The sequence below is a fragment of the Acomys minous genome (genome assembly GCF_964271855.1).
Source record: "Acomys minous genome assembly, chromosome: 14".
Taxonomy (NCBI): domain Eukaryota; kingdom Metazoa; phylum Chordata; class Mammalia; order Rodentia; family Muridae; genus Acomys; species Acomys minous.
The window spans coordinates 46,907,306-46,921,659 of record NC_140496.1 but is presented as its reverse complement, the minus strand read 5'-3'; the positions used below and the strand labels follow the sequence as shown (position 1 = coordinate 46,921,659).

At 42.9% G+C, this 14,354-nt stretch overlaps 1 protein-coding gene across 1 annotated transcript in view; it reads left to right on the top strand.

Moving 5' to 3' along the window:
- LOC311582464 (uncharacterized protein) overlaps window positions 1-13,961 on the top strand; it is a gene marked incomplete at its 5' end in the record, with an annotated part of 36,799 nt that extends 22,838 nt beyond the window's left edge. Inside the window, 2 exons of the mRNA XM_084755633.1 lie at window positions 5,753-5,824; window positions 13,671-13,961. Of these exons, the coding sequence (XP_084611759.1) occupies window positions 5,753-5,824; window positions 13,671-13,679 (81 nt within the window). The 3' untranslated portion in view covers window positions 13,680-13,961. The remainder of the gene's footprint in view (window positions 1-5,752; window positions 5,825-13,670) is intronic.
- Between the last annotated feature and the right edge of the window lie 393 nt (window positions 13,962-14,354).

Here is a 14,354-nt window from a genome sequence, read left to right as displayed (position 1 = left end):
TGCCTACGACTGTGTTGAGAGAGGCAGGGACACATTTCAATCTGAAGTTGAGACTCAGTGAGCAGCACAAAGAAAACTGATAATGTCAGTGAGCAGGAAAGAATGGAGATGAGAATGGTGTGAAAATCTTCCTCTTACTCCCAGTACCCATGTACAACTGCCTATAAATAACAGAACAATATTAAAATTAAAAGACTCTTGGAGGGTTTTAAATTTTGGAGAAATACCAGAAGCACAATAAATAAAACCAAAACTAATTAATGGGTTATGAGCTAAAGCTACTGAAAATATTATATATATTCACCGGAGTCAAATTTCCTGTTAGGAATGATAATAAGAGAAAGGACTGACTTTGATGGCTTGCCAGAAGCCACCACTATGGGGATCCAAGTCACTGTGATGTGGGTGACTGGCCTACAGATTTCAGAATTCTGTGTGGTTTCCCTCAACCAAATTTCTGAAGGGGCCGCTAGAAAGGGGTTAGGGTGGGAAATGTGTTATCTATAAAAGTAAACCACAGAAGGAATTTCCAAGGGCCACTAAAGGCTTCAATTTGGTCTGTAAGAGCCAAGATACTTAGAATAAACTATTGAAACTTTGTGCGAGGGTGATGGGACAGACAGCCCGCAGAGTGCTGGACAGAGGAAGTGAGCTGTGCCTGCTTGGGAGGGCAAGGGAGGCCATGGAGGGGCCCAGGTGCTGATGTGAGCATCATGGGTTTAGACTTGCTTCGTCCTTTGGGAAAGTTCCCTGTTGACTCTTGAGGTCAGTCTGGAACTGGGTGTTTATTGGAATTTGATGGTCATCTTATTACCTGGGAGGTTAAAGGATACACATATGACTGAGTAAAGTTCAATTCAGAGTAACAACCCATTTGATTGATTCTGCCCAAATATTTTTTTTCAAAACACAACTAAAATCACTCACTAATGGTTAGGCAGACCCCATCAACTCTCTCAATGACAGCGCTAACCAAGAATCTGAACATGTTCACCCAGAGTTGGGTTTAGCCCGGGTTGCACGGTGATACCTTCGAGTGTATGGATCAATAAACAGACCAGTATCTCCTGTCATTGAGTCTCCTGGTGATAACTGGCAGTGGCAGCCATGAACAGCTCCCTGCGTGCTGTCTCTTATGCAAGGTATAGCATAATGCTTTGGGATTAAAGAGCGGCAAAGGCAATTACTAACACTGAGTGTGACAGGAAGGAATTGCATTATTGCACAGTCTAATTCCCAGGCAGATAGATTGAAAGTTGACTGTTTTCTTCTTTTTCTTTTCTGTCAACTTCCCACCCTGCTTGTGGATTACAGATTAGCTGGACCTACTCAGTGTAGCTATGTGACAACTTCACCCAAAGGTCCAAAGGTGAAAATACTTTGAGCACACAGCAAACTGTTGTCATGTGTCCTACAAATAAACTGCCCTCACGTTGGCTTGTCCCATTGACACTTTGTACTAACCATTTATAGACAAAAGGATGAAATGGCTCTAGCTCACTATCTACACTACAAAATGAAGATACGGCCCCCTCCCCACAAATGTACATGCCTCATTAACTCAAACTGAGAGTGCATCCGTGTTGGGAAGGTAATGAACAATATTTGCTGCACTGGAAAAAGTATTTAGGAAAAAAATTTTGTCAAAAGGTCCTTTGGCTAAAGGGTGGGTGCTTTAGCAATATTTTTTCTTCTAGAACTTTCTTTATATGTTTGTCCTAGCTGCTCTAAAATGATATGACATTCTGGACGTTGGACCAGCTGACTTTCTAATACAGGGCACCTTGAGGTTTTCCTATTTAACTACCTTTATCTCTCAGACTCTTCCTGTGTCTCCGCCATTGATAACTCTTCCTTCCCGATTCCCTCTTCATTTCTCTCCCCTTTCTTGTTTCTCTTTCCTTCCTCCCTTTTTAAATTCCCATGCACTTTCCTATCGTTTCCCTCGTCCTCTTTCTTCTGCAATTCTTTAAAAATGTGGAAAGACTCTTAGTTTAAGTCTTCTGCAATAAAGGGCTGGAGTCACCTGAGCCCTGAGCTTTAGTATGCCCTCTTGGGCTCCATTTTCCATCAACTGTATATTAGACACATTTCAATGTCTAACGTAATGTTAGACTTTCAGAATACTTCTTAAGGACTCCCTGTTTACTAGTGTTTTCAAAAGTTTTCTTTTATGGGAAATGAAACAAAAGTGTAGGACACTCAGATGCTGAAGTACAGACCTATAAGGTACCCTGACACTGGGAACAGAGACAGGGTAATTCTGAGAGTTTTTTTGGCTAGCTGCCTTTGCTGAAAAGGGCAGTGTCTCATTGAGAGAGAGGGGGGGGGGGGAGAGAGAGAGAGAGAGAGACCCTGTCTCAAAGCGATAAGACGACGGAGAGCAGCTGGCATCCTGTTCTCCACAAGTGCACACATCCACTCACTCACACAAACACCATCTTGAGTCTTGCTTGGAAAAACTCACGTCTGAAGTTCTGCGCTGCCCAGCGGTTGTGGAGAGGAAGCAGACGGAGAACACAGGGGTGACTTCTTACAGTATGCAGGGTCACCTCATACATCAGCAGGAAAAGACCTGAGAGAATCCCCCAACTTCTTCAGCAGGAGGGGGAGTCTAACACGCCCCCCAAAACCATTCCCATAGAAATAAGGATTTCATAAATTCCAGATATTGAAAAAGGAAACTTACCCTTTAAATGATGCAAATCTACTCCACATTTTTCTACTACAGCTGAGGTTTTAGCAGACGTTCTGGTGGTGTTGTAAGCACAGGTAGTGGCCACTACTGACTGGAGCAGTCGCATGGTCACGTACTGGTAATTCAGTGTCATTCTGGAGGGGGCTAAGGGCTGGATTCATTTATTCAAGGCTTACAGAGACTATAAAGAAGTATTATGGAACATTCTGGTACTTAACAAACTTCATATTGTTTTTGACTTTGAGAACATTATATCTTGGGAACATTAATTTGTAATTAAGTTGGAGAATTTGGAGAATTATCAATCTTGGAAATGTAAATAGAGCGGACACATGTTACAAGCATGGATTATTACAAAGACGAAACAAGATCAATTTCCTTTCTGAAAAGATAAAAATAAATTGCAAGTTGCATAACATACATAAATTTATGGACTGTGCTGAATTTTGCATTAAACAAGCAGATCACTGCAGATGACTGCAGGCCCCCAGCGTTGAGTGTCAGCACTTCTGTCCCCTACAGGAACTGGATGGACACAAACCATTGGCAGACAGTGCTTATGGTCTATTTTATATGAGCAGAGGCCTCGGTTGCTTCACTTACAGCTTCTGTTCCTCAACCGCGCTGCGCTGCACACTGGCCTCGAGGTCTTCACCCGCGCTGTGCTGCATGCTTGCCTCGTGGTCTTCACCCTCGATGCGCTGCACGCTCGCCTTGAGGTCTTCACCGGTGCTGTGCTGCACGTACGCACGCCTCGTGGTCTTTGTCTCTTGCTTCCTCTGCACCTTCTGATTGATGCCTCCTCTGCTGTGTGCCCTGCTTAGTGCTTTGTCAAACATCCTGTAGGCACATCTCTGTAGGTCACTTTCTCAATTAATGCCCTTCTGTGGGCAATGCCATCTTTGGGTTGCCAGTCCAGGATGGCATAAGAGAGCAATCTGAGTAAGCCATGGAGAGCAAGGCAGTAATGCTCCTTCACGGCCTTCAGCCCAGATGTCCCTTCCTGAGGGATTGGGATCAGTGCGTGTAAGACAAGGAAACCCTTCCCTCTCTTCCCCAGGCTGTGTTTGGTTATTGTGTTTTATCACAGCAATAGAAAGGAAAGCAAGACAGCGTGTTTCACTGTTCTGTGCTGCCTCACATGCGGAACTAACAGGAAAGATTTATTTGACTGTTTTCTTGCTCATTCATTTCAAAATGCTCCTCTATGCCATAAGCTTCCTCGACAACTCCACGTGCAGGACACACACACACACACACACACACACTCATACACAAACACACATATGCACACATACACATAAACACATATACACACACAAACACACACACACAGACACACACATGTATCACACCTTGCAGCTGCCTAGAAAGGGTGAGGAATCTTCAGACTCCCCACCCACTTTGGTTCTGTCCAGCCAGTTTCCCAGATATCGTTAAAGAGACTGTTTAGGTATATGTGATTGCTTTCTACCTGAAATTGCCTGCATGATTCAAGAAGCACAGGTCCTTCAACATTGACACTAACAGAGAGCGGCCCTCTGGGCAAGACTCTGCCACCCTTTACTGCATCCTTCTCCTTCTTTGACTACTCCATCTCACTTCTCCTTTGTGAAACATCGGCCTGTGGGCAGAACGTCCTGACGATCCCTCAGGAAGATCTGCAATAGCACCCTAGATTCCAGTAATGGACGCAGGGAAGTTTATTGTGACCAACAGCCAGAAGCTATGGAAAAAACGGATGTCTTCCCCATGGGTGATGCTGTCTAGGGCTGTCCCATTTGTTTCCTCCTTGGCCAGGGTGAGCTGTGGCTCTCTTGGTTATTTTCTCAAGGGCTTTTTCCATCAGCAAGGGTAGAAATAAGATCCGGAGATTGTGTCTTTAGCCCAAGGATGCTTGGCTAATGAGGAGTTATGTTTTCCCGGCTCAGGACTTCACAGAGGCTGTTTGTGACAGCACCACAGCAATGGAGATTCAAGAATTACCTGGAGAGTGAACAATCAACTGAATTCTCTTCCCTGTTCTCATAAGAGACTTGCATTGTGCCATGGCTCCCCCAAAACTATAAGCGAGTGCCCTGTTTTATTAAAGGCCTGAGACTATGCTACAGGGGATAGGAGCATGTTTGAAACGCTTTCATATCAGGCACATGAAAATGCATGATACACTCCCTGCATTTCTTGTCTAAATTTGTTTCGCCTTTGCTGTGTTTGGGGTCTTTTCACATAATGTAAATTTGCTCTATCATCTTGGACCTATCTACCAACCAAAGGCAAATATTTACAGTAAACAAGTGAGTATGGGAATTCTTGAGAATATTTAGGTTATTTATGTTCAAATCTCCATAGCAAACGGTTTCAGCACATCTGGAAGATAACATACAATAAGAATTGCATTTTTCCAGGGAGAAAAGGTCCTTCCCCAGTCCTCAGAATCAGCTCTCCCAGCAGCTGGGACCGTGAGTATGACAGCTGACCTTCTTGTATGGCTATGTCAATTTGGTAGTCACTATTTTTTAAGGGACTTTTCTGGGTCAAAATTTATACAATCCTTATTGAAGAAAAGTAAATAATCTTTTCATAAGCACCATACACATATAACTCTTAACTATTTTCAACATTTTACTTATGTTTTCTGGATATAAGTATGTGTGTACATATAAATATGAGTGAGCAAGTGTATGTGTATGTGCACATGTGTGTGCATGTTTGTGTACATGTATGTGTAGATATAAATGTGAGTGAGCAAGATATGGGCTAGTGTGCATGTATTTGCATCAACAGAACAGCAATGTACTTTGAATACCATTAAAAGGAGCGAGCTCTTAGGGACCTTGAGTGAAGATAACTATAAGATGCTGAACTATTACTCAAAAAAAATCTCAGGTCTTGTAAGTTCTGCATGTGAATGGAGGAAGTCCTTCTGGTAAAACATCATTTCACTTTTCCATAGGCCAGAAAGCTAGAGCCAACGAGCTCTCTCTGTAGCCAACTAGCTTTTCTCTTTGGATATAGCTCAAGAATCTGTGTTGTAAAACCATTGTGTATCCGCAGTGGGTTTGGGAAGCTGAGTATGGCATGCTTTTGGCCTTGGAAAACTCATCTGCTGGAATCTATGGGTGCATGGTAAGTCACTACAACTCAGTCGGCAAGGGAATCATCAGCGTGACTGATATCCTAGAGAAACTGTTCCTGGCCCAGAATTTAAGGCTGTATTCCTGGGGATCCCTTAAAGAGGCATCATGCCAGAGCTCTGTTTTAGTGAAGTGTAAATTCCCGAGGACAATTAGTTCTAACTGAAGACTTGCTTTCTTAGCATCATTTGTCAAAATGCTTATTATTAATCTCCGTTTTCAGGGGGCTTCTGCTAGGAGTTTGCTTGACTTCTCTCTGTGTCTCCATCTCGCTGTTGTGATGCTGTGCTAGCTAGTCTTATCATGATGTGGTGTGATAGAGCCGCTGCACAGCACATTTGAAAATGGGGATCTCTTAGTGTAATTATGGTCATCTTCCTGGTGCAAGCACAGAGCCTTACTCTCAGGTTGGGTGGCATCTCAGTTAATGAAGTGTCTCCCTCACAAGCAGGAGGACCTGCTTTTGAAGCCCAGCACACCTGTGAAAAGCTAGCACTGGGCTGTGGGCTTGGAATCTGGAACTGTGGAGGCAGACACATGAGAAGGGCCCTCTGGGGCTTCCTTGCTAGCTGATAGAGCTCAGTTATGAGCTTTAGCCCAATGAGAGACCTTGTCTCAAAGGAGGTAGACAATGGTCTTCAGGATGACACCTGAAGTTGTGCTCTGACCTCAACACACAGTGCATATGCACACAGACACACAGACACAGAGGCATGTACACACACACACACACACACACACACACACACACACACACACATTTAAAAGTGTTACTCTGTGATTACAGTGGAAAAAGTCACTATATAACGTGTTCAGGGATACACAGCAGCTAGATGACCAAAACAGCTTGAGCGATAAGAAATGTTTAATTCCCAGTAGTGCCTTCCCAGGCTGCAAATTAGTGAGTGGAGTATGTGGTATTTATGGGTGGTGATGACAGAAGCCTCTAGAAGGTTGGCAGATTATTCAAAAGACTGAGTATTGTTCCATCTACATCTGTTTCTCCTGGAAGTGAACATTGGGACGGCCATTCTACAATAACCATTTGCTGGCTTCACTTCTGAAAAAAAAATTAAACTAAAAAATCCCGAGTGTGCCTAAATATAGGAAAAGCTGTTTCAAAAAACCATTGTAATGTAAGACGTCTTTAAAAGTTTGGGAAATGATTTGAAATGTCTGTTTGTGGTGTGGTGTGTGTGTGTGTGTGTGTGTGTGTGTGTGTGTGTGTGTGTGTGTATGAACAGCAATTCAAACAGCCCAGGGCTCTGGGGAGGTCCCCAGGTTGGTATAACAGCTCAAACACAGGTACACTTCCTTCTGGTGGCTTTGGTTTGTTCTCTGTGTTAAAGAAATATGAGTAAAAGTGAGTAAAACTGTCCTCCAGAACACATGGGGGCACAAATGTCTTTACCCTCAGTGTAGCACAAAGTAAGTAGTTAAGATAACTTTAAAATCTATTTTATTTTTTAAAAGAGAGACAGTGTTATCAAAGTGGCACCCTCTCACATATACTGTCCACCTGCTAACACGAAAGGCAGACACAGTACAATGATGCCTGTTGAGATAAAATTGCTTTACAACAAAAAGCAGAGCTGACCGGTTAATGAGCAAAGACCCTTAGTGTGAGCAGGGCTGCACAGTGGCTTGTATGATTGTTTTCTATGCAAGCCTTGCAGCCCTGCTGAAAGGGAAGCTACCTAAATTCATCTGTAAACAATGCTGGGAGGTCTATATTATTTTATCCTGTGAACTCAGATCAAATTGAGACCAGGAAGGCTAGAAATTTTACCCAGACACATTTACAGTGTGAAAGAAAAGGAGTTCCAACATGAGTCTGTCTGATTTCAAAGCTTCTAGCACATTCTGTTCCGTTCCTTAGCACCCTCCCTATCCCTTTTCTCCTGGAAGAGGCTGTAGCCAACTGGAGGTAGGATCCCAATAAGGTTATTTTAGCTGATTTTTCTCCTCTGATTTGGAAACCAGCATTCCTGTAGCTTCCTCTGTCAAGGGCCTGTCACCCCCACATTGTTAGACAGGGAAAAGAGGACCACCCCTGCTATGTTGACAAGAAATAAGCTTCTAATTCGCAACACTTCTTTATATGGCTTGTCAGCTCAGAGCTCCCACCAAAGAAGTATTTCACAACAGCTCTGGCTACCTTATGCTGTTCCAGGCAGGGTTATAGCTGTCCTGGGCTATAGCATTGGGAAATTCTTGCAGACACCAGTTCTTTGCCCTCTGTTTTAATGCCACCAGGATTTACCCTCCCCTTCCCCCATTTCCTCTCATCTTCAAAGAAGTCATATTATCTTCCACTCTATAGCAGGCAGCGTGTGGCTTTGGGTTACAGAATAAAATAAATCACGGTATCCAACAGTCTTTGGCTGTGCACGCATAGACAACACGAAAAACAAATTTGGTTCAACTCACGTAGCATGTTATCAGGCTAAGTAAGAAAAGATTTTTTCCACTTGGTTTCTGTCCCGGGACTGTTTGCTATATGGGGAGAGGTTTCTCTCAGCTCGAATGACAGACATCCGGTGTTGTTTCTTCTTTGCATCCACCCCTCCGAGGAGGACTGCTCTCCTGTAAACTACCCAGTGTGTGCCTGAAAAAGATTAAGACGGCCAGCAGGGGTTGGGGGGGGGGGGCTTTCATCAGAATTTATTACTGTTCAAAGCCTCCAGAAAGGAGCTCATTTAACACCGGCCTTTGTATTTCTAGCCATGAAACTTGTTCATACCATGACCAATCTGATACATTGTCAGTGTGCTTCATGGAAGATTCCAAGCTAGACCACAGTGAGCCATCTCCTCGGTGGGAGGAAAAGGGGGAAGACATGGGTCAGTCAAAAAAAAAAAAACCCAGAATGGCACTTTAATTCTGTGTGGCATTTTCTATCCAGGTCAGAGCTCGCTTAGGCCAGCAATGACGGGAACCCTGTTTTGACAGTTAAGAGAATACCTTCGATAGATGCTCCCCCACCATGTGGAGTTGGACAATGCACCAAACTTTCAATTAGTCTCCAGGAAAAAGTAGGGTCTAAAATGTACAGTCTTTTGTCCCCATTGAAAACCCAACACCTGCCAATTACGACTGCCTATCTAACTGTTACATTCGTGTTTCTCTTTCATGTAGTGAAAATCTTGCTTAGCATCTGTCAGACTTGTGTTCTAAGAAAAGAATATTGCATGAATTCACAGTGTCTTTATAATTCTTCATTTGAAACATCTTAATGTTCATTAAACACACATCCCTGCCTACACACACACACACACACACACACACACACACACACACACACACACACCTCACTTGCAATCAGTACTATTTAAAATCAACTCTAAATACAAAAGAAAGGAGGCAGGAGGAAAGTAAGTATTCTTAGGGGTGGGCAGAGGAGGGCTGGCCATATGTTGTCATAGAAGCCAATCTCCTGCAAACTGATAAGGAGTAAACAGAAGGTTAACGTTCAAATTTTGAGCTGGGTCCTATATAGACTTACATTCTGCCTATGTCCACGATTTCTGTGCACAGAGGCTACAGTTCTAACCACTGAAATGCTAACAATACAACCTTGAAGCAAATCTGCATGTTAAAGGGGAGCAGTGTAAATCACACACTGAAGGGGGTAACGTGAGCAGGGGCCAGAGTGTGGGCCCTGGGGGAGCTGGGGGAGTGAAACTATCAGCCTTAACCAGAGGGTCCAAGAAAAGTGGCCTTCTCGATTGCAGCTTGTGCCGTAACCCTGAGTTTTAAGTTCATGTGAGGACCCCTTCTAATCCAGTCTCCTTGCGTCCTAAGAGAAATTTATGTTCCATCAATTGCACTGGGTTGGTTAGTAATTTAAATTGTGTTAGGTCTGATAAAGAGCCTTGGCAGCTTTTAGTGATTAACTTGTAAAAAAAAAAAACTCCCCCTTGTCACTCACACTCACCTCTTCCAATCCTCCAATCAAATTGCTAAATACTACCAATTGGGGAAAAAAGGAAAAAAAGTAAGACAGAAGAAAAAAAAGAAAAAAGAAAAAAAGAAAGAGATTACTGTGTGTTACCATAGCAGCCCCTTTCCTGTATGATAACATTTAATCTCCTATGTGGAGTGGAGTCCGTATGCTACACTGGTCAGTGGCTGAACCTAGACAGTCCAACAGAATAGTGAAACATGGGCTGAAAATTGACAATCTGGTATTTGAAAAGTCGATCAGGAACAGCAATTAAACTTAGTACAACCCCTCAACTCCCCCAAGCCTTGAAGACAGAATGGGGGGGGTAGGAGAAAGAGAACACCTTATTGTTTCCATTTACTAGGGTTTTATGTTCTGAACGTTTTTTTTTTTTTCTGTTTTTGGAGTTTACTGCCTTTTTTCTAAGTTATTTTTTCTCTGTTAAGTTATCTATCCTTTTCCTTTTTGACTCATAAGAATTCTTAAAAATGAGGTTTAATCTACACTACAAAGAGAGTCCCGATTTGCCAACCATCATTACATACTAGTTCACTTAACAAGTACAGACGAGACCCTTTCTCTCCCTCCTGGTCCAGGAAAGTGGCTGGTGTGGCTGTGTTTTTGTCCAGATGGGTGATTGTACCTATTCTTACCCATGCTTGTGTGACAGAGAGGATAAAAGCGTGTCAGGCAAACTCTCATTCTTAACTGGGGTATTATCTGTAGTATACTGTATCTATGGCATACTGTATCCTCTGTGGCATACAGTATCAGTAACATACTGTATCTATGGCATACTGTATCCATGGCATACTATATCTATAGCCATACTGTATCATCTGTAACATACTGTATCTGTAGCATACTCTATTATCTGTAGCATATTGCATCATCTATAGCAATACTGTATCATTTGTTGCATACTTCCTCCTCCTAAGACCCAGGAGTCATTGCAGAAAGGAGTACAGAAGGATTTTAAGAGCCAGAGATGGATGACTAGAAGGAAAGAGTGTTTTTTAGACACGACAGGGCAGCTGTAATTGTCACATAACAGTGTGACAATATGCACAGCATCAGCACATGCTCAAGCTAGACAAAGCCCCAGCATGAGAGAGGAGGTGGGTATGAAGTCCACCCATAACCGAAGAGCTATTGGTGATTGACCATTTTCTTTAAGCCTAGTATAGCAGCTATATGCCACTGAAAAACCACATGGCCCAGAAAACACCAGCATCACAGCTGGACTTAATAGGGAAGGCGGGAGGAAGGAAGGAAGGGAAGGGAGAGGAGAGAGAGAGGGAGGGAGAGTTAGAATTTCAACATTGTAGTTCATGAAAACTTACTGCATATGCATCTAAGCATCAGAGTTAAAGAAATAAGATGGTATTACAGAAGAGGAAAATGTTTGTGATGCTCTTGTCAAATTCTTTGTTATATTAAAAGTACAGCTGCCTATGTTACATATGTATAAAAAAAAAGACTCATTTTTAAAAAAATAAAATCTAGAGTAGTGGCTATCTTTCAGTTTCATCTCAGACATTGCAGTGGGTCCCTCTGAAGTTATCTCATCAAGGAGACTAACACATGGAACCTTCTAGAGATACTGAAAGTCCTCCGCTTCCAATGGAATGGAACCGAGTGTTTTCAGTGCTCTTGGCATGTCTCAGACACAGCACATCTAAGTCAAGGGTCCTTTCATCTCCAGGTCAAGCTCAAGTGCTGAGATACCTGAGCTAAATATTTAGGGTGAGCCTTGGAGGTATAGGAAATGCTTGACTGTGTCATGTCTCTTCATGAGAAGCAGTGGAAGATGGAGGTGGCTGGGGAGGAGGGGAATTACTATTTATACTACGAGGGCTTCTGTTATGGTAAGACCTTCATGCTGAAATGTAGTGGACCTTAAGGGAAGTAGCATGTGTGTGTGTGTGTGTGTGTGTGTGTGTGTGTGTGTGTGTGTGTGTGTAGAAAGCCAGTAGAGGGCATAGCACAGTGAAGAAGACAGCAGCAAAAGGAGATGGGTAGGTTAATAGATTGACACACTTAAGCCCTGAGTTCATGGAAAAGTGGGGTCGCAGCCTCCGTGACTAAGATGACATTAGGAGATTTGAAGAAAGAAAAATCTCATTGGTGTTCCAGAAGACCAATCCTGGATCAAAGCTTGCAAAATTAAAAATATGAATAGGTACATATATTTGAACAAAGATAAATATCATGTCATGTGAAAGAACTCAAGACCTGGAAACTGTCTATTTGTTAAAAATGAGGTAATTTATGAAGTATAGCTTTTGTGTCATTGAATATAGTGTGGTCACTTGAAACAACAAAAGAGACTAGTGTAATTTGGGGAAATGTCCAGTTATTGTTATGGAAAGAAAAAAAGGGTAAGCTGAAGCCAAATGTGTGTGTGTGTGTGTGTGTGTGTGTGTGTGTGTGTGTGTGTGTGTGAGCGTGCGTGCAATCATGCCATTCTTTGAAAAATGAATGAAATTGTTTAGTGAGTTATCATGGTTGTCCTTGCTTATATAAAAAAAACCCCAAGTTTTTGCCCCTAAAATTCTGTCTTACGTGAAGACCAAGAACATTTCTGGTGGGATTACTGCACTTAGTTTGAAAAATGACAAGAAAATACAAATATTCTCCATTGCACACCCAAAGGCGGTTAACTTATGAGAAGGATTTCCTGGTACCAAATGATGCCATTTTCCAGCTCAGGAACTATCACGGGAATGATTTGGTTTGGATCTTCCTGGTTTGGGTGAAGAGTTGTGACTCTTGTGGAAGGCAGAGTCCCTTACATGGAAACCATCCTGTCCAAACAGGAAGATTCCCGATTAGGCTTGCCAGCCTCATGAGCGCAGTCTATTACTTCACTCCTCTTTTTCTCTGCCTCCACAGCTAAAGTAGAGCAGCCACCACTCTCCTCAACCATCTAGTGATGATGTGAGCCTTCAGTGATGCTCTAATGATGCACTGACACATAGCCAGTGTCTCAAGCATGACCCTAAAATGAACAGAGCACCATAGGACTGAGCGGGAAGCTATACCAGAGCCAGCTTGAACTGAGGAGACAAACAGCACCCTCAGGTTTGTCTTCACAGGTGCCACCGTGATCAGAATGATCTATCAGTGACACATCAGGCTTTGGAAACCGATCTTTATCAGACGTATTCTAGCAATTGATTTAGAAGGCAGTTATCCCACATGGTGCATTACAAGAAAGGGTCACATCTTGCTCATGTCGTCTCTCCATTTTTAAAATGTGATCCATTCATTCAGTTGATATGGGGGTGAGGTCAAATGGCTCAAGTCATTTCCATGAGGAAGCTGGCTTGTGCAGGCGAGTAGAGTAGAGATTTTGGAATGGCAGGAGCCTGGGTGCCTGCAGACGACTATGTGACTTGATGGTACTATACTGACCCCATTGTCTTCCTCCTACAATCCAGCATTTGCCTGGGGTGCCACTGTGCCAGGATGAGAGGACTCACCTCCTAGGCCAAGGGGATGGCTGAGGAGGCAAAGAGTTTGCTGCAGGTGCCTGGGGATCCAAGTTCAAACGCCAGAATCCATGGTGAAGGAGAAAGCGGGCCCTAGAAAGATGTCCTCCCTCATCTACCTGTGCTCCCTCCCCAGTGGTGATCTCTTTTCTTTAAAAGACAAGTACTTTGCCCTGTTGGAACATCCTACCATGGAAATGACAGCTTTTTTCACTAGCACTTCTAGCCACAATCCTCAGATTTTGCATTCTCCAAATACAGCTATGCTTTAGGGTTAGGTAAATATTGCATGTTTAACTTAAGATGAGCATGTAAATATTTTCATAGTTGAGCAATTGGTATATACGATGATCCTTCCTCCTCTTTTTCTTCCCCTTTGTAAAACTTTCTTGTTTCAGAGTTATTAAGGGTCACAGCCTTCTCAACCATTTCGCTCTCTGTACGATGGCAAACATTTCAGTTCTACAAGCTTCCTCGTTATTTTCACTGACTGGTCCAACTCCTTCCTGAACAGCCCAGGTACAGACGGTTCCTACACATGATGCCGAGGATGCTCTTGAATGTTCTCCCAGTGCTTCTAGACTTTCAATCTTTGTCCTTCACACTCTCCTTGGCACATTACTCAGCAGCTTCCTGAGCAGGAACACATGGAAAAAATTGCAATGAAAAACTGCAATTAAAGTCTGAAAATGAGCCTCACTTACTTTGTGATCAGAGCTTGACGTTTGAAAGTATATGGGATAATTTTTACTCTTATTTGGGAAACATTGTTTTGTTTTGTTTTTTTTTTTTTTTACTTCTTGCTTCCCATGCTGCTTTGTAAGGTGTTGACCTCAGCATCACCTTGACGCCTAAGCCAAGGACTTCACAAGAGAACAAGCCAAATTATCTCCGAAGCACAGATGAAAATTTCCTCAAAAGGTGTCAGCAAACTGAACACAGCAGCTCAGCACAAATACTGTATAGCATAAGCAAGTAAGGCTTGCCCTTGGAATGCCCAGGTAGTAACACACCAATCAAGCAATGTGGTACAGAATGAAAGATAAGAACTACAGCATCATTTCAACAGATGCAGCAAAAAC